At 41.1% G+C, this 17579-nt stretch overlaps 2 protein-coding genes across 10 annotated transcripts in view; one reads left to right on the top strand and one right to left on the bottom strand.

Moving 5' to 3' along the window:
* vav1 (vav guanine nucleotide exchange factor 1) overlaps nucleotides 1-16587 on the bottom strand; it is a 36167-nt gene extending 19580 nt beyond the window's left edge. For 2 of the 7 annotated variants that reach the window (XM_077523655.1, XM_077523658.1), the window contains exons 1-4: nucleotides 3065-3843; nucleotides 1946-2094; nucleotides 287-506; nucleotides 91-200 (exon numbers count right to left, since the gene is read on the bottom strand). The gene's annotated coding sequence lies outside the window, so the exon portion shown is untranslated. Of the gene's footprint in view, nucleotides 1-82; nucleotides 507-1945; nucleotides 2095-2305; nucleotides 2331-3064; nucleotides 3844-16262 lie in introns of those variants that run through there. The other 5 variants (XM_077523653.1, XM_077523652.1, XM_077523657.1 and 2 more) reach the window with 5 other exon arrangements.
* On the top strand, nucleotides 217-15379 carry sh2d3a (SH2 domain containing 3A). Of its 3 annotated transcripts, XM_077523660.1 has the most exons (17): nucleotides 229-533; nucleotides 1572-1689; nucleotides 1796-1854; nucleotides 1958-2115; nucleotides 6444-6483; nucleotides 6599-6715; nucleotides 6799-6942; nucleotides 7295-7587; nucleotides 8777-8862; nucleotides 9800-9919; nucleotides 10029-10180; nucleotides 10312-10491; nucleotides 11256-11533; nucleotides 11690-11861; nucleotides 12929-13040; nucleotides 13140-13325; nucleotides 14747-15379. In XM_077523660.1, exons 1-17 carry the CDS (start codon nucleotides 444-446, stop codon nucleotides 14938-14940), a joined length of 2499 nt encoding a protein of 832 aa, XP_077379786.1. In that variant the 5' UTR covers nucleotides 229-443; the 3' UTR covers nucleotides 14941-15379. The 3 variants fall into 3 exon arrangements, with proteins under 3 accessions (XP_077379787.1, XP_077379786.1, XP_077379788.1); XM_077523661.1 differs by lacking the exons at nucleotides 13140-13325; nucleotides 14747-15379 and having other exon boundaries at nucleotides 217-533; nucleotides 12841-12989; XM_077523662.1 differs by lacking the exons at nucleotides 229-533; nucleotides 1572-1689; nucleotides 1796-1854; nucleotides 1958-2115 and adding an exon at nucleotides 3181-3448.
* Nucleotides 16588-17579: the final 992 nt, after the last annotated feature.

The following is a 17579-nucleotide window of genomic DNA, read 5'->3' as shown; positions in this document are numbered from 1 at the left end:
CTTCGAGTGCATGCGTCTCACCTGTGACACGTTGACAGCTACATTTTCTCTCACACACACACACACACACACACACACACACATACACACCCTTAGCCTTCTCATGCCGGGATGCGCCTGGACCTGCTTCCCATCTCTGCGCTCCCATTGGCCCGCTGGCGTTGTTGCCACGGCGCCGTGCCATTGGCCTCCCCCCCCCCCTGCGAGGAGAGAAGTTGAGAGACAAGACGGTTAATGACAAGTTCTACTGTGGGGGGGGAAAGCGGGAGAAAGTGAAACATCGCACGGAAGCGCTCCCACAATTCCTGGCGACGGGTATAGGTGCCACATTCTCTGGAGGAAAAACCGACTGGACCGGAACGTTTGCTTGGAAGTCCGCAGCGGTTGGGTCATGCCGGCTGCCGTTTTCCGCTCTTGATCGTGTTTGTCTGCGCGGGTCACAGATGAATAATCGCTCCATCGCCTGGTGGCTGCGGCAGATCGGTTTGCCTCAGTACACCAAGATCCTGGAGAGCGAATATTACGGACTGGAGGTATGTCAAAAAGCAGGATTGGGCCTCAAATTTAGATTGCACAGTTTGAATTATAAGATGCTAGAACAGCGGGTGTCTAAAGTCCGGCCCCGGGGGTCATTTGTGGTCGGCGACACGTTTTTCAATGGCCACCAAGTATTCAAATAATACATCAAAAAGATGGCTCACATTAAGAAAAGTTAAAATGTGGAAGGATATCACTATTATTTTTAAAATTGAAACTTTGAATGCTACAAGGTATTCTAATTTTTATTTTAAATGCTTAAAAATTAAAAAACAAATTTGTCAGTTTTTCTAAGACACTAATTTTTATTTTAAAAACATCACACTATTATTTTAACATATTGCTTTGTTATTACAAAATATTGGCTATTTAGCTTAATTATAAAAAAAATATGATGGAAATAGGTGGTCGTGATGTTCTAATTTGAAAATGAAAATATATATATATATATATATATATATATAAATTATAAGATCAAGTATTGCATGACTGTACTTTAACATACTTTAAATTTGAAGTTTGCAAGATATTGTCAATTCTTTTCTAAATGAAAATTATACATTTAAAGTACATTATAAATAAAATGTATTATTATTATTATAAAAAGTTAAACCAGAAGTAATTTTAATTTAAAAAAAATTAAACCAAATTAAATACATTTTGAATGCGACAAGCTATTCTACCTTTAATTTCAATGATTAAAAATTAAAACCACATTTGTCATTTTTTCTAAGACAATTTTTTTTTTAAATAAAAAAAAAAACATCACTCTGTTTTAACATATTGCTTTCTTATTACAAAATATTTGCTTTTTTTCCCCCCTAAATAAATGTTTAAAAAAAATATATATCACACACTAAAACTTAAAAGTTTTGCTTTGTCACCGATAACATACTGGAAAGCTCAGATGTAGGTTCTTCCCCCTTACTCCTCCAATATGTTTAACTTACTTAAAAAAAAAATTAAAAAAAAGAATTTTTGGGCATTGAAAAAGTCTCAATATTACGAATCAAGTCCTAGTCATGTGACTTTAGGGTCTGCTGAATGTCAACGAGCACGAGCTGAAGGAGGTGGGGATCGAGGACGCCTCGCACAGAGAAACCATCTTGACTCAGCTTGTCAGGCACCGCCAGAAGATGGACCCTCACTCGGGTAAAACACTCACTCGGAAAATGTGTGACTTGGCACTTGTCAACACTGCCTAGCGAGACGGCGTTGGCACTTTCCTCCCTTAAAAATCTCTCCCGTATCCTATCAGGTGTGCAAATGGAGCGCAGGGCGAGCAGGAAGTACTCGCTGGGCTCGTCCATGGATTTGGTGAGAGAGCACACACGGACACAACCGGTGCAACGGCTGACTCAAGTCACAAAAGTCCTACGCGAATCAAAAAACACGGGAGGATTATTACCACTTCCCGCAGGTGAAGCCGAGCAAGGATCTGTTCCGCCAGAGTGTTCTGCCCCGCCTCCACCGCGGTGACAAAAAACAGCGCCTCTCCGCGTCCTGCTCGCAGCTGCGACCCCTGGACGAGGACCACGCCTCCGGCACGTTGGACGGCTGTCGGGAGAGCAAGCGCAGGTAATAAGCACACGGGTCTCCGTCCTGGTCCTCCTATCCACCACCAATGATGTAGCGGGGCTTCACATAGTCTTGTTTGCATGCGTGTGATTGTGTGTTTGTTATAAATTCAATCTACTCGCGTCAGTGCTAATGATTAACAGCTACGCCGTAAAACCGAAGGTTGCGAAGTCATGTAGTAGCCACTCACTTGTCGATTACACTTTCACAACCAGCTAGAGATCAAATGGACAGACGAAGGCCGGTTTGTTTGAAGAAAAAAAAAAAAAAAAGGAGAAGAAGAAGAAGAAGAAGAAGAAGAAGAAGAAGAAGAAGAAGAAGAAGAAGAGGACAACAGAAGGGTTAGGTCGGATGCAGTCGTAGTGGCAGTTTTGTCACAAGTATTAACGAAATAACACTAAGAAGTACATAAATAACCAGAAAATTTTCAGCAGAAATTTTGGATGTCTGCGATTGGCTGGCGACCAGTTCAGTGTGTACCCCGCCTACTGCCCAAAGCCATCTGGGATAGGCTCCAGCACCCCCCCCATCAGAATGAATTTGATAACATCATTATTATTTATGTACAATTAGTAGGCTACCTTTAAAAACACATTCTGCCACTTGCTGTCGCCTAAAAATGACATCACGTGTGCTCGTTAATGTCCAGCCATGCGTGCTCAGTTTGTGAAAGTCACATGACCAAACCCAGAAAACAGGTGAGCCGTGACTGGTCGTTACCTGAGCACCTGTGATGTCATTTTCAGTTGACAGCAAGTGGCAGATTTGTTTTTAAAAGGTATTCATTGTACATGAGAAAAAAGTTATTTGACGAATTCTAGACAACATAGTTATGGTTTTATTGCTTAAAATTGCTAAAACGAGTCAAATATCCCTTTGTTTCGGAGTGAGTCGCAGGTAAGTAGTGCCAGGTGTTGAAGAGTCAAAAGGATTTTTAAAACAAACAAACCTTGTTGTGATTTAAAATTCGGGTTTCGACACCAGGCGGCGGCCTACTTGATGACAGGTGAAGAGGCGGGCCCGTCTTGTTTCGGTATTCGACGAATGTGTCCAGATAGCGGGGCTTGGGTACCGCATGCCCGGGGCGGCAGAGAGCGAGAGAGTGCCCGGGAAGGCTTGTGGGAACACGCCGGCAGTGAAGGAGGCGGCCGGGTGGTGAAGTGAGGGAAGAGGAGGAGGAAAAAAAAAAAAGGGCGGCAAGGTGGGCGGGACCGGGTCGAAGGTTCGTCTCCCCTCCCTCAAGCCATCCGCGTGTTTGTCTCCGAGTCCCTTTCGAACCGTCAACAACATGCGCAGGACGAGCGAGCTGTGAACGGCACTGACTGCCTGACAGGTAGGAGAAAGACCGCCATCGCTTCCTTCTTGAGTTGTTTGGGGGGGAAACCTCGGGAGTTCACGCGAGATGTTAAACATGTTAGCGCGAGATCGGCTCATCTTCCATACGGGACGACTATGTTACGACATGCCAAGCTTGTCGCAAAAAAATAAAAAATAAAAATCGGTGTTTACTTTTCTGTTAAGAACCAGGAAGTACCGCGCCCCATCTTAGCCTCACTTGTAGCGTGTTTACACCCCAACTATTACACAATTTAACTCAACAAACTTTCTTGACATTTATCAGATATTTGTTGCTAGGCAGACTTTCTCCTCGCACGCCGGTGCTCAGGTCAGGTGTTTCAGGTGTCCTTGACCAACGCCCCTCAGACAGGATGTTACTCACTATGCGCAGAACAAATAAGATTGACTTTTTTTTCCAGCTACTTTTGGCGTGTTATTGAATTTTAAAGGTGTTTTAAGTAAGGTTACTAGAGCGTGTGGGTGCTGCACGCGTGTCGAGCCCGTCTCGTTGTGACCCTTCTACAAATCAACTAAAATAAAGCCATAATGTGTAAATTGTTGTTGTCTTTTTGTTTTTTTTAAAAGTGGACCTTGAGTCTGGAATAAATTGAATTGAATTTAACGATAACTCCTCACCCTATATTCACCACTATTTTATTTAATTTATTTTTTTACCTTTGACTTTTTAACAGCAGTTTTGCGACTAGTTTTGTAGGTTAAGTTTGCCAGAGACGTGCCTCAATTGATCAATTAATTGACAGCTAACCAATTACAAAAGTATTTGACAGCTATTTTGATAATCGATTATTTTTTTTGGCTGACCTTTCACTTGTATAATGTAAAATTGCCCAAATCCTCAAAATGTCACCTTTTCAACAGCAAATATTATCCAATATATTTCGTCCTTCTCTACATTTTCAAACATCTGCATTTTAAGTTTTGAAAACAATCCTCAACATTTTTCTTTGCCAATTTTCTGACATGTTATTGGACCGTATCAGTCACTTAAAAAATCAATTCATGCTTGTGCATTTTCTGCAATGTCAATTTGAAGTAATGTCATGTTTTTTTTCAAGCGATGGAATTAAAAAAATAAAATGTTTTTATCTGATTCATCAAAAAGAATTATGGACAGATTAGTGGATTATTTAAGTTATCATGAGTTGCAATTATTGCGCCATGGTTCTGTCAAATTATTATTTATAAATTGCACCAACAGTTTTGTACTTTGTGCGTGGGAGCGTGGCAAGTTTTGTTATCAAATCAAGTAAACAGGAAGAATACAGATGTATCCTTTGGTGATTTTTTTCAGCCACATGCTACTCACATTAATGCCTGACGTGAGCATCTGCTTGGAAAAAAATTAATGCTACCTGTGTACTAATGTGTTATATGATGTTCATATTATCATGAATAGCCAGATTCAGTTCTGTGTCACAATAAGGCACGTTTCCGTCTTTTTTTTTCCTGGTCGCCAAAAATTTCCACTTAAAGATGAGCGCGTTTCCTGGAAATAACATTTGTTTACGTATCACTAAAATAGCGGAATCATTTTCAAGCCAGTGCATGTGTTGTTATAAATGGGCTATTGATTCCCAGCAAGCACTTCCTGTTAGGGATCTGCTCCAAAAAATGACATTGTTGTCCAAATCAAGGCCTTGAAATGTCGTCAATGCTTCCTTTTATAATAATCGTGCTTTTGCAATTCGATGGCAGGGTGACGCGGGCGTCGCTAATAACGTGTTGGCGTTGTGAGCGGATATATACGACAGAGCCACGCAAATCCAAGGTTGTGGCGGCGGCGAGCTCGACCCCGGAGCGGTCCCTTGATGCACGAGGTGGCGACGGGAGGAAGGAAAGACGGGAAAAGGGAGGCGATTCGCAGTCTGTTTGTCTCTCTCGCTTGTGACTGACGCTCCACATTGGCCCGCACACGTGTGTGAAGGGGGAAAAAAAGAAAAAAAAAAAAAAAAAAGGGAGTGTCACGCAGATATTGGGATGGATGCGCCACTATGAGCCGTGTACGCAAAACCAAGCTGGGAGCTTGAAAAGTATAATGTTGTTCAGGGTTTTTCCTGCGTACAAAATTTAGAGGCGGTCACCTCCACCTAGTTTGCCTTTCAACTGCAGTTGCAGTGTTGCGCCATTATGGAGGCGCTATTTCAACAGCAGTGCACCGGAAAGGCCTGAAGCAACAAACGAAGAAGAAACAGCTTTCTAGTTTTTCATTTCTTTTTTCTTTTTAAACTTTAAAGCAGTGGTGTCAAACTCATGTTAACACACAAATAGATATGACAAGGACTCATTAACTGCGCCACGCAATGCATTCTGGGAACAATATATATATATATATATATATATATATATATATATATATATATATATATATATATATATATATATATATATATATATATATATATATATATATATATGGCAAAACAGGTCGATTTAACACGTTCGGAAATTATACAGGCAAAATGTCGCTACGTTTCCATTTGCATCTGTGTTATTTTTCAGAACAATATGATGACAGTTGAGCGCCGTAATTTAGGGCTGGCCAACAAATAGTGAAAATCTGCGCATAAATGACGGCAATTGTTTTTAAGTTATATACCGTTATTTTACCGATGCGGCACGCTTGGTGATATATTTTGCTCCATGCGGCCCCTGTGCTAATATGAGTTTGACACCCCTGGTCTATGATGTCAAAATAATAATAATAATAAGAAGAAGGGTGTGTTTTTGTCAGATTATTACCTCTGTTCCTCTGTGCGCCTCCACAGCCCAAGTTAGCCAAGTTAGCGTCTCGTGATTCTCTGCCTCAATTTGAGACAAGAAAAACCCTGTTCAATGTTGTGTCTTGATCACAACGTTAGCTAGTTACTATCATTCCATAAACATTGCTCATTCTCGAAACCTATTCACTTTGTTTACAAACTTTTTGAGAATTTTGAAAATAAGTAACTTGTCAACTCTGTGGTTTCCAGCAAAAGAAGGAGCGTTGCCGCATACTTGAGCCAGCTGAAGGTAAAAATGTGTGACGGGAATTTTTATTTTATGCATGGTGATATTTCTGTGATGTGCTGAGTATGTGACGAAATATTGTGAAAAGTGACGCACGGTGACGTGACGTTTCACGCAGGTGTTTGGAGGCCGCAAAGAGATGGACTCCCTGAAGAAGGAGCTGGAAGAAGAGCTGAAGCTCAGCACCGAGGACCCCAGGAGCCACGCCTGGTACCACGGGCCACTCACGAGAGAGGTGCGACAATTTACAGAGAGTTAATTCACGCAAACGCGCTACAAAACTGGACCAATCGGTGCGACCGACGGCGTATCCGACAGGCTGCCGAGGCTCTGTTCGAGAGGGACGGAGACTTCCTGGTCCGCGACTCCAGCTCGTCCCCGGGCGATTACGTCCTCAGCTGCTACTGGAGGAACGAGCCCATGCACTTTAAGATCATACGAGTTGTGCTGAGACCCAAAAAGGTGCGGCGTCATTTTCTATTTTCTAAAAAAAATAAAAGAAAGCCCTACATATACAATTCATCGAATCGCAATATGATAAATTCATATTTATACCTGATTTCTATATAAAATACACCCACAATACTTCTTCCATGTCCACCCGTTGAATTATTTGAATTGACGAATATACACGTCGTTGGCACTAAACAGTTGATGAATACCAGGGTAATTATAGTGATTATAGTTTTGTCATTTTCATTTTTGTTATTTTTTATTTCGTTTTAACTCTTTTTTTCCCATTTATTTAGTTTTCAGGATGGTTCTGTTAGTTTTGATTTATAGATGTATATATGTGTAATTTATTTTGCGACAGGGCTACTCCCGCGAGCTCTTCCAGTTCGAGGAGGACCGCTTCGACAACGTCCCCGCTCTGATCCGCTTCTACGTGGGCGGGCGGCGGCCCATCTCCCAGGCCTCGGGCGCCATCGTCTTCCACCCGCTGACCCGCACGCTTCCCCTGCGCGTCATCGCCGAGCGACAGCAGGCCGACTGCAAGGGCGGCGCGGCGAGGTCCGCCGAGGGGAAGTCCCAGCACGAACGCGGCAAGCGGCTCAGCTTCAGCAGCAGCGCCGCGGGCGACGCCCTCCACGTCAACCCTCTGCTCAGGTGGGACGGCGGTGTTCGTTTTGTTCACGAAAACTCAATACAAATATTTTCGTCATCGCGCATTTTTCACCGGACGAAAACTAGACTAAAACTCCGTTAATAAACAATAACTGGGACTAAATTAGTGCGCATTTTCAGCGACTAATATAAGACGAAATGAAAATGTAGATCACTTGGTAAATAAATACTGGACTACAATCTGTAGACATTTTAGTTCACAAACAAAGAAGAGGCGAAAATTATGATTTTGTAAAATCCTGTCTCTGCTAATCTGTTACGAACACAGTGACACTTTCAAGCCTGAAGCTAGCGAGTGCAACGTAACATGAATGCAACAACAGCTATAGGCTAACGTTCAAGCAATGTTAACCTGACCTCTAACTAATGCTAGCTAACTTATTAGCTTGTAGATGTAATTGTGAAACATAGCATGAATGCAACAGCTATAGGCTAACGTTCAAACAATGCTAATCTGACCGCTAACTTACTAGCTTGTAGCTGTAATTGTGCAACGTAACATGAATGCAACAGCTACAGGCTAACGTTCAAACAATGTTAACCTGACCGCTAACTAATGCTAGCTAACTTACTAGCTTAACGTAACATGAATGCAACAGCTATAGGCTAACGTTCAAACAATGTTAACCAGACCGCTAACTAATGCTAGCTAACTTACTAGCTTGTCGCTGTAACTGTGCAACGTAACATAAATGCAACAGCTATAGGCTAACATTCAAACAATGTTAACCTGACCGCTAACTGATGCTAGCTAACTTACTAGCTTGTAGCTTTAATTGTGTGCAAAGCTTTTTTTAAATAAAAAAAGACGACAGAAAATATTTTGTGAAGTCGTTTTAGATTAGATGGAAATGTTCAAAATTATCTGCTGACAAAAAAAAAAGAAAAAAAAAAGAAAAATTATTTTCCTGACTAAAACTTTGACAGTTCCTGTTGACTAAATTTAGACGACTAAAATTGTTTTCTTGGACTAAAATGATCGACTTATAGTCGACTAAAAGGCGACTAAATCAAAATGGGATGAGGTTGACTAACAAGTGGTATTAAAATTGGACGAAAACTGAGACTCCATTTAAAAATGGCTGATGAAATCAACACTAGTGCTTCAAGGGCGGTTGTGTTTCACGTTGGCATCCGACTTCCTGTTCAACCACCACTTCCTGTGCGTCAGGAGCGGGAGTCACCCGGGCAACCTGGAGAACCTCGGGTGCAGACCTTCGCTCCAGACGGCCCAGTCGGACAGCAACCTGAGACCCGGTAACCAATCACGTGACCACACATGTACACTTGGGGATGGGAACGTCCGGGTACCTCACGATAAAATACGATATGCCATACAAGGCTCACGATAACGTTGATCTCACCATATGAGGATACCACGATTATGAATATATTGGTCAGGTAAGAAATCCATGATAAAACTATTTAATTGAGGCCCTTCTTCCATGTCTACCAGTTAAAAACTGCACTTGACGGATATACACGTCATTGGCAGTGAACAGTTGATGAATACCAGGGTAATTACAATTTGGTCATTTTCACATTAGTTAGTTTTTATTTCATTTTGAGTTTTTTTTTTTTTTTTAGTTAGTTTTCAGGATGTTTCTGTTAGTTTTTATTAGTTTCTTTTTTTTAATGCTTAGTTTTTAGTTTAGTAGTTTTAGTTAGTTTCAGTATTAGTTTTTGTTTGTTAATGCGAGCAATATTTAAAGGGGTATTATACTTATTTAGCCATTTTTGGCAGTCAAACATTAATATTTTGCCTCTAATAAATTTGATACTTTCATGATTTTTCATGTACAATTAGTACATTTCAAAACATACTTTGCAACTTGCTGTCGATTGAAAATGACATCACAAGGGCTCAGGTAACTAATCACAGCTCACCTATTTTCTCGGTTTGGTCATGTGACATTCACAAGCTCACATGTTTTGTGCAATTGTTATGCAAGAGCATTGATGCAGCTTCTGAAATGAAGAGGTGGCTTAAAGCAATGGTAGTTGTTACAAAAAAACGGCCAGCATGTGGCAGCAGAGTATAAGAGATCAGCCAGGGCCATGTTGCAACAAGCTCTTTTTGTCAGTGTTTTCACCAGGAATGTAAATCTTGATGAAACTTAGCTATATTCTAATGCTAATTGCTGCAAAACAGAAACGGATGCAAAAATATTTTTTCCCCCTATTGGCCACACAGGCACTCTTCAGAACGCCAAAGCGGAGGACATGGACCCCCCTCCCATCTCGCCAGTGTTCCGCACGGGGAGCGAGCCCCTCCTCAGCCCCAAGCCGCGGCAAACGCGTCCCTGTCACCCGGGTAACGCACGCACACCGGCAATAAAAAGTGATCGATATGCAAAAGGCGGATCTTTCCATTTCCGCGACATCTGATGGTGTACCTAATGTTTTGTCCACGGCGCTGATAGGCGGGGGCGTGACGCTGCGAGGGTCCGATGGACAGCTGCACTCCCGAGCGCCCCCCAAGCCCCTCAGGATCTCCGCCGTCTTCCCCAAAGCACCCCGACCCGACGCGCCGTCCGACGACCCGTCCGCGTTCTACGACGAGCTGGTCGTTCAGGTTGGCCCCTCTCACACAGAAACTAGGAAATTGGATTTTTATCAAGCAGATTCCGATACAGTGTTCCTTCGTTTATCATGGGTTCATCTTTCGCGGCGGCGCCGTTTCGTTGTTGCCTGTGTGCGTTTCAGGTGCCTCCGTCCCGGCGCAAAGGTCACGTGGACCGTCTTCGGGCGGAGGAAAAATGGCAGAGCCGGGCGCGCATCACCGAGACTTCCTTTGGCTTCCTGGATGCCGACAGCGGCGGCGACGCGGCGGCAGCGTCCCGTCTGCCGACACTGCCCGACAAGGAGCACTTTGAACGGCCGCAGGTTTTTATACTCGCCGCACGTCTTTGTTTTTTGTTTTTTTTACTTATTCTTGCTTACTCACAAACAGCGGTGAAAAGGGGTTTGCCCTTTGGTTCCTCCCAATCCTCTGTTGGCTTTGTCCCGCCGTTCCGTGTCAATGCCTTTCACGCCGAAAGGTTGACAAATATTGTTTGGACTCCATCCACACAATCCGCATTTGCACCTTTCATGCGGAAAGGTGGAAAAATACTGGGTTGAATTTGGTCTGCCATTTCATGTTGGTACCTTTCACACACACACAGGTAAAAAAAAAAAAAAAAATGATTTCCTCCATGCATTCCGTGCTGTCACCTTTCACGCAGCATTGTGCAAAAATACTGAGTTGACCATTCTGTGTTGGTACCTTTCATGCAGAAAACCAAAAAATGACAGCTGGCTTTGTACCTCTATTCTCTCTTGGTACCTTTCACGCCGAAAGGTTAAAAATGATGTTTTTACTTCACCCCCATAACCCGTCTTGCATATAGAGAAGTGGAAAAATACTGGCTTGATTTGTTATCTTTCACACAAAAAGCAGAAAAATATTCATGTTAATACCTTTTCACGCAGAGAAAAAATGTCCCCTTCGTACTTCATCTTAACCATAAAAAAAAATAAAAAACAAAAATTGACGGCTACATTAAAGTGCAAATTTTCCATCTCAAATTGATCTGTCTGTACCTTTTACACCGTTCCCTTGGAGGCGGTATATTTTGATAACGTCGTTTTTTTTTTTTTCCCTCCAGGTGGAATGGAGCTCGTGCTTCCAGCTGGACCGCTTCGAGTCGCTGCTGTTGCCGGACAACAACCGGCCGCTGGAGCCCGGCGTGCTGCTGGCGCTGAAGGAGCTCTTCAACCGCTCGGACCCCAACACCACCGCGCTGCACATGCTCAGCGTGGACTGCCAGGTGGCGCGCATCGTGGGCGTGACCGCCCAGCAGAGGCGGGCCATGGGCGTGGCCTCGGGGCTGGAGCTCATCACGCTGCCGCACGGGCGACAGTTGCGCCAGGACCTGCTCGAGAGGTAGTGAGCAATCGCGCAATCGAAAGCAAAATCGCGCAGTCGAACGAACTGATTTGCTCCCAAAAACGTATAAATACGTTCTATTTTGAATGAACGTGACAACGTTTATCTTGCGCAACAGAAATGAACGCGAGTGTCCGTCCGCTCCCCCGCCAGGCACCATCTGATCGCGTTGGGCGTGGCCGTGGACATCCTGGGCTGCACGGGCACGGTCAGCCAGCGGGCCACGGTGCTGCACAAGTTCATCCTGCTGGCGCAGGCCCTCAAGGAGCACGCCCGCGACCTCTACGCCTTCTCCGCCGTCATGAAGGCGCTCGACATGCCTCAGGTGGGTCGCCGTCGCCGCCGAGCTCGGAATGACCGGACGGCTGTGTTGGGAAGCATTCCATTTTTTTGTTTTTTTAATTGATTTCTTTTTTTACGTATAACGTATAAATATGTTCTATTTTAAATTTACGAAGTGTCCCATAGACGTATTTATATATATATATATATGTTTTATGCTAGCGCATACAGAAGGCTTTGATGTAGCCTCTCAACTGCAGAGAACAGTTGAAAAAAATGGTTGTAATTACAAAACCGGCCGGCAGGTGACAGCAGAGTATAAGAGATCAACCAGAGCCAAGTTGTTCCCCCACAATTCTAAGCAGATTTGTGAATAGTGATGAAACAAAGACGTATAAAAACGTTCTATTTTAAATGTATTAAATTACACAAAAACAAATTATTATTTTTTTTTATTATGTTTTTTTTATGCTATAGCATACAGAAGGCTTTGATGCAGCCTCTCAACTGCACAGAACCATTCAAGGGATGGCAGTTATTACAAAAACAGCAAGAAGATGGCAGCAGAGTATAAGAGATCAACCAGGGCTACGTTGCAGCAAGCTCTTTTTGACAATGTTTTCACCAGCATGTTAATAATGATGAAACTTAGCTATATTCTAATGCTAATTGCTGCAGAATGAAAACAGATAGATGTATACTTTTTTTTCTTTGATAAAAGAAGAGACTCTAATCTTTCTTTTGGTACGTCCCATTTTTATTTATTTTTTTAATTTTTACTTTTTATTTTATTTTATTTTTTTATTTTATTTTTTTTAAGAGAGTACGTTCCATGTTTTGATAGCAATAGAACTCAATATTGCTTCACTCAAAATGGCTGCCAGTCAATGATTTTTTATTTTATTTTTTTTATTTAACTAAAAAATAGTGATCACAATGCCACAACCCCCTCACCCCGCCTCCGGCATTATACGAACTGCCTCCGAGCTGAATATTTCTCATCTTGTACGCGTACCGTTTAGTTGATACCGTAGTCTGCTCGCGTGGCCCGGTGGGAGTACCAAGATGGCCGCCCTGCGACTTGAACGTCTTGCGCTGCGCGCGTGACAGGTGACGCGGCTGGAGATGACGTGGCGCACGCTGAGGCGGAACCACACGGAGAGCGCCGTCCTGTTCGAGAAGACCCTCAAGCCCTTCGTCAAGTCGCTCAACGACAGCGACGGTAAAAAAAATAAAAATGAAAAAAAAAAGCGCTCAAAGCAAACAATCGTTTCAGGCCGCAATGTGGGTGTTTTTCCTGAATTGTCGTTTGTGTGCGGAGAATGCCTTTTGGGCGGTCCGGTGGCCGTGCCCCACCTGGTGCCGGCGCTGCTGCTGCTGGAGGGCGAGGACCCCGTGGAGGACAGCGAGCGGGGATGCCAGATGCTCTACGACGTCCTGCAGGCGGCCCGACGACACGCCGCGCACGCGCGCGACTACCAGCAGCACGCCAGCGCGCTGCTCGCAAGTACGTGCAATAACATACGGACACTTCCAGGCAACTATACATTTTTTCTTTTAATACATATTTTTCTGCTACAAAAAAAAAAAAAAAAAAAAAAATCTTTATTTTCATAATTTGACTTTATTCAATTATAGATTTTCATGTGAAAAAAACTCACTCCCCAAAAAATATGAATTTATACGGCTATAATATTATTCTATAAATATACACAACTTTATTCTCAATTACATTTTTCTTTTATTATTTTGATTGTTGTCAATTTTTTTTCTGCTACAAAAAGATCTTTATTTTCATATTTTAGGAGTATTTATTAAAAGTAAATTTGACATTATTTAATTACATTTCCATGTCAAAAAATGCAACTTTCTCAATCCCAAAAATATGAATTTCTGATCATAAATTTACCTGTTCTTTTTCTTTAAAAAATTGACTATTTTTGCAACATTAAAATCTTATGTAAAAAAAAATGTATGTATGTATACATATTATTCTTGAAATATATATTTTTCTGCTACAACAAACGATCTTAATTTTCATAATTTAAAGATTATTTATTAAACGGAAATTTGACTTTATGCAATTACTGATACATTTTCACGTAAAAAATTGCAACTTTCTGAATCCCGTATGATTTTATTCTCAATTATTTTTTTTCTCTTTTATTTTGACTGTTGTTAAATTTTCTGCTCCATAAAGCTCTTGATTTCCATCATTTTAGGATTATTTATTAAAAGGAAATTTGACTTTATTCAATTATATATTTTCATGTTAAAAAAAAAAAATGCAACTTTCTCAATCGCAAAAATATCTATTTGTGTGGCTATAATATTCTTTAAATAAACAACTTTATTCTCAATTACTTTTTTTTCTTATTTTGACTGTTGCCAATTTTTTCTGCTGCAAAAAGATCTTTAATTTTAGGATTATTTATTAAAAGAAATTTTGACTTTCTTCAATTACATTTTAATGTAAAAAAAAAAAAATGCAACGTTCTCAATCCCAAAAATATGAATTTATGCGGCTATAATCATCTTTAAATATACAACTTTATTCTTAATACGTTATTTCTCGTATTATTTTTACTGTTGCCAATTTTTTCTGCTACAAAAAGATCTTTAATTTTAGGATTATTTATGAAAAGATTTGTGACTTTCTTCAATTACATTTTCACATAAAAAAAATGCAACTTTCTTAATCGAAAAAATATATAAATTGATAAATTTATGCTCATAATTTTACCAGTACTTTTTTTTCTTAAAAAAAAATATATAAAAAATATTTTAAAAATAAATAAAAATCAAAATATTTTCACAATATTAAAATTGTATATATATATAAAAAAAAAATCCATCATGGTACATACAGGCACTGATTTTTAAATATAAAAAACCAAGAAAAGCCTTTTTGTCGTGATGTCCGTCTAGGCGGCTGGACGCCCGTTCCCGAGATGCTGGAGGCTTTCCGGACCGAGTTTGCCCTTCGCCTCTTCTGGGGCCAGTCGGGAGCCGACGCGGAGCGCCAGGAACGCCACGACAAGTTTGACAAAATCCTCTGCGTGCTCTCCGACAAACTGGAACCGGTCGAGGTCCGACCCGAACTCTCGCACGCTCTCAGCTGAGACCGCCGGAAGGGAGCCAGCAAACTTTGCCTGACCAAAATGTGACGGGCGGGGGGGAAATTCTTTGTTTTATTTTTCACAACCAGCCGAGTTGTGGATAATTCGGTTTTTAAGCGGACCTGCAGCCCATTTAGGCAGTTGTGCAAATTTCCCTCATAAGACTTCATGAAAATATGAATTCTGACATGACCTACTTATCATTAGGGATGTCACGATACCAGAAATTTAGTAGTCGATGCCAATACAATCCCACTGAAATTCCACGATTCTCGATGCCATTTCGATACCACGGTAAAAAATAGCAATAAATTCTGTGCTTCAACACACACTAACAACAAACGATGATACTGTGCTGCTTAAACAGAACAATTGGCATGTGGCTTTAAAGCATTGAATTAAAATACTGTGCATTCATAAAAAAATAAAAATAAAAATCTTATCCCGTACTGCTTATTTATCAACCAGTTGCAGCACGTAGCCTGACACACACAAACAAACAAAATAACGAATAACGTTATATTATATACGATATATTATTTGAGGGTTATTTAATGTTACTTTAGGACAGGTGATTCAGTAAATTAGCTGCCCGGCAACTTTACCTAACTTTATTATGCGGGACAGACGAGGCTGAACATAACGCTAACGCTAACGTTACTTTTTTTTTTTTTTTTATATGCTTTTATTAAACACAGTTCAATACAGCTTTACATGTTACACGTTTAAAGATCGAGAAATACAAAAAAATAAAATAAAAAATAAGCATTGACATAAACACAGGTCAACCATCATTGGATATTACACAAACGAAGCATCATAAATGAAAAACTTCTAACAGATTTGACAGTTTACTGCTTTTCTTATTGTTGATTAATTTTACAACTTTGAAAATGGATTTCAATTCCAAAAAGGAAGCACACAAATCTGGGGTTGGACTTGGAAAATTTTTGTTTGTGAATAAAAAAAAAAAACTTAGCATAAAGAATAACAAAATTAAGTAAATATTCCAAGTTTTTGTCTTCTGAGTTACTATAGTAGCAAACGACATCATTTAGATTAAGATTGTAAGAGGTTTTAGAAGCTTTTAAAGGGAAAAAAAGCCACTAAATCACACTAAAACTGTTTAGTAATCACACATTCATAAAATAAATGAGATACAGTTTCAAGTTCATTTTCACAAAAAGAACAAAGGTTGCTAATATCGGCGACGCTAACGTTACTTCTCAAAGCAGCTGATTGAGTGTGGGTCATCATACTAACGTCATTAGTTTCGTTATTAGTTATGGACAACAATGATAATAGGGGAATTCAAACGCACTTGCCTTGAATTCTTGGTACAAGTCTGGATGTCCATGTTTCGTTTCCAAGTTGGACGCGTTCCCCTTTCGTCCGGAAACGGTTTCGGCATCTCAAATCCAAAGTACTTCGATACGGGTCCGTGTACTTTTCGGCCATTCGTTTTTCCTTCTGAAGCAAGGACACGGGAAACCGGAAACACACCGATTTACGTTTTTTTTGTTTAAAAATGAAAATGAAAAACGGGAAACGAGCCTTATCCGATGTTCTATTATGTGTTTATTTAGCACAAATCGCGAAATGAAATGTGGCCGTAAACCGTTTTTCGCAAGCTGGTTTCTCCTTGACCGGAAGTCGTTCATCTTTTGCGGCGCGTCACAAGCTGCTGCTGCTGCTGCTGCAGTGGAAGCTTGCTGCCCCCTAGTGTCTATTTCGATGCCTGTGACAGACAACGATCTTCGGACATTTCTCTCCGAAAGTCCTCCTATAGGGCCATTTATTATAGTTATTTTTCATTTCCACTATCAAGTTGTGATAGCCATCTAAAGCCATGTTTGGAAGTCCCGAAGAATAGACACTAGGGGGCAGCAAGCTGCTACTGAAAAAAAGATGAACAACTTCCGGGTCAAGGAGAAACCTTGTGAAAAACGGTTTACGGCCACATTTCATTTCCCGATCTGTGCTAAATAAACACATAATAGAACATCGGGATAAGTGCCCGTTTCCCGTTTTTCATTTTCATTTTTAATTCAACTAAAACGGGAGACGACTCGTTTCCCGTTATTTGTTCATACACATCAAAACAAAAAACGGAAATCGGTTTGTTTCCAGTTTTCCGTGTCCTTGCTTCAGAAGGAAAAACGAATGGCCGAAAAGAACACGGACCTATACGAGACTTTTTTTCTTCTCAACTAATTGAGAGGCCGCTGCAGTTGAAGACGACACAGATGTCAAGTTTTTTTATTTATTTATTTATTTTTTTTATTTCGACATCACCAACATCAAATACAGTACAAACAAATTAAGCAACACAGATGTCAAGTTGCGCGCATGTGACTCTACTTCCTTGTTATTGTAGCAGCGGGAGGGTAGTCGCGTGACGTCACGAGACGTAACGTGGGTTGCCAGATAAGCGCCCATATCCACCCAGTTTACATGATGTAAGCTTGTGTGAGAGAGTGCGTGTGGGATTTAAAAAAAAAAAAAATAATAATAATAATAAAATAAATAAACACCCCCAAAACAACACAAAAGACGCGGCCAGATATGCTGCCTCGATACCAATCGGTACTTCGGGGATTGTTGAAAAGGCAGCACCGTCACATGTTCAGAATCTCGGCAAT

This window comes from Festucalex cinctus, chromosome 6 (genome assembly GCF_051991245.1).
Source record: "Festucalex cinctus isolate MCC-2025b chromosome 6, RoL_Fcin_1.0, whole genome shotgun sequence".
Classification (NCBI taxonomy): Eukaryota; Metazoa; Chordata; class Actinopteri; order Syngnathiformes; family Syngnathidae; genus Festucalex; species Festucalex cinctus.
This window is presented reverse-complemented; position numbering and strand designations above follow the sequence as displayed.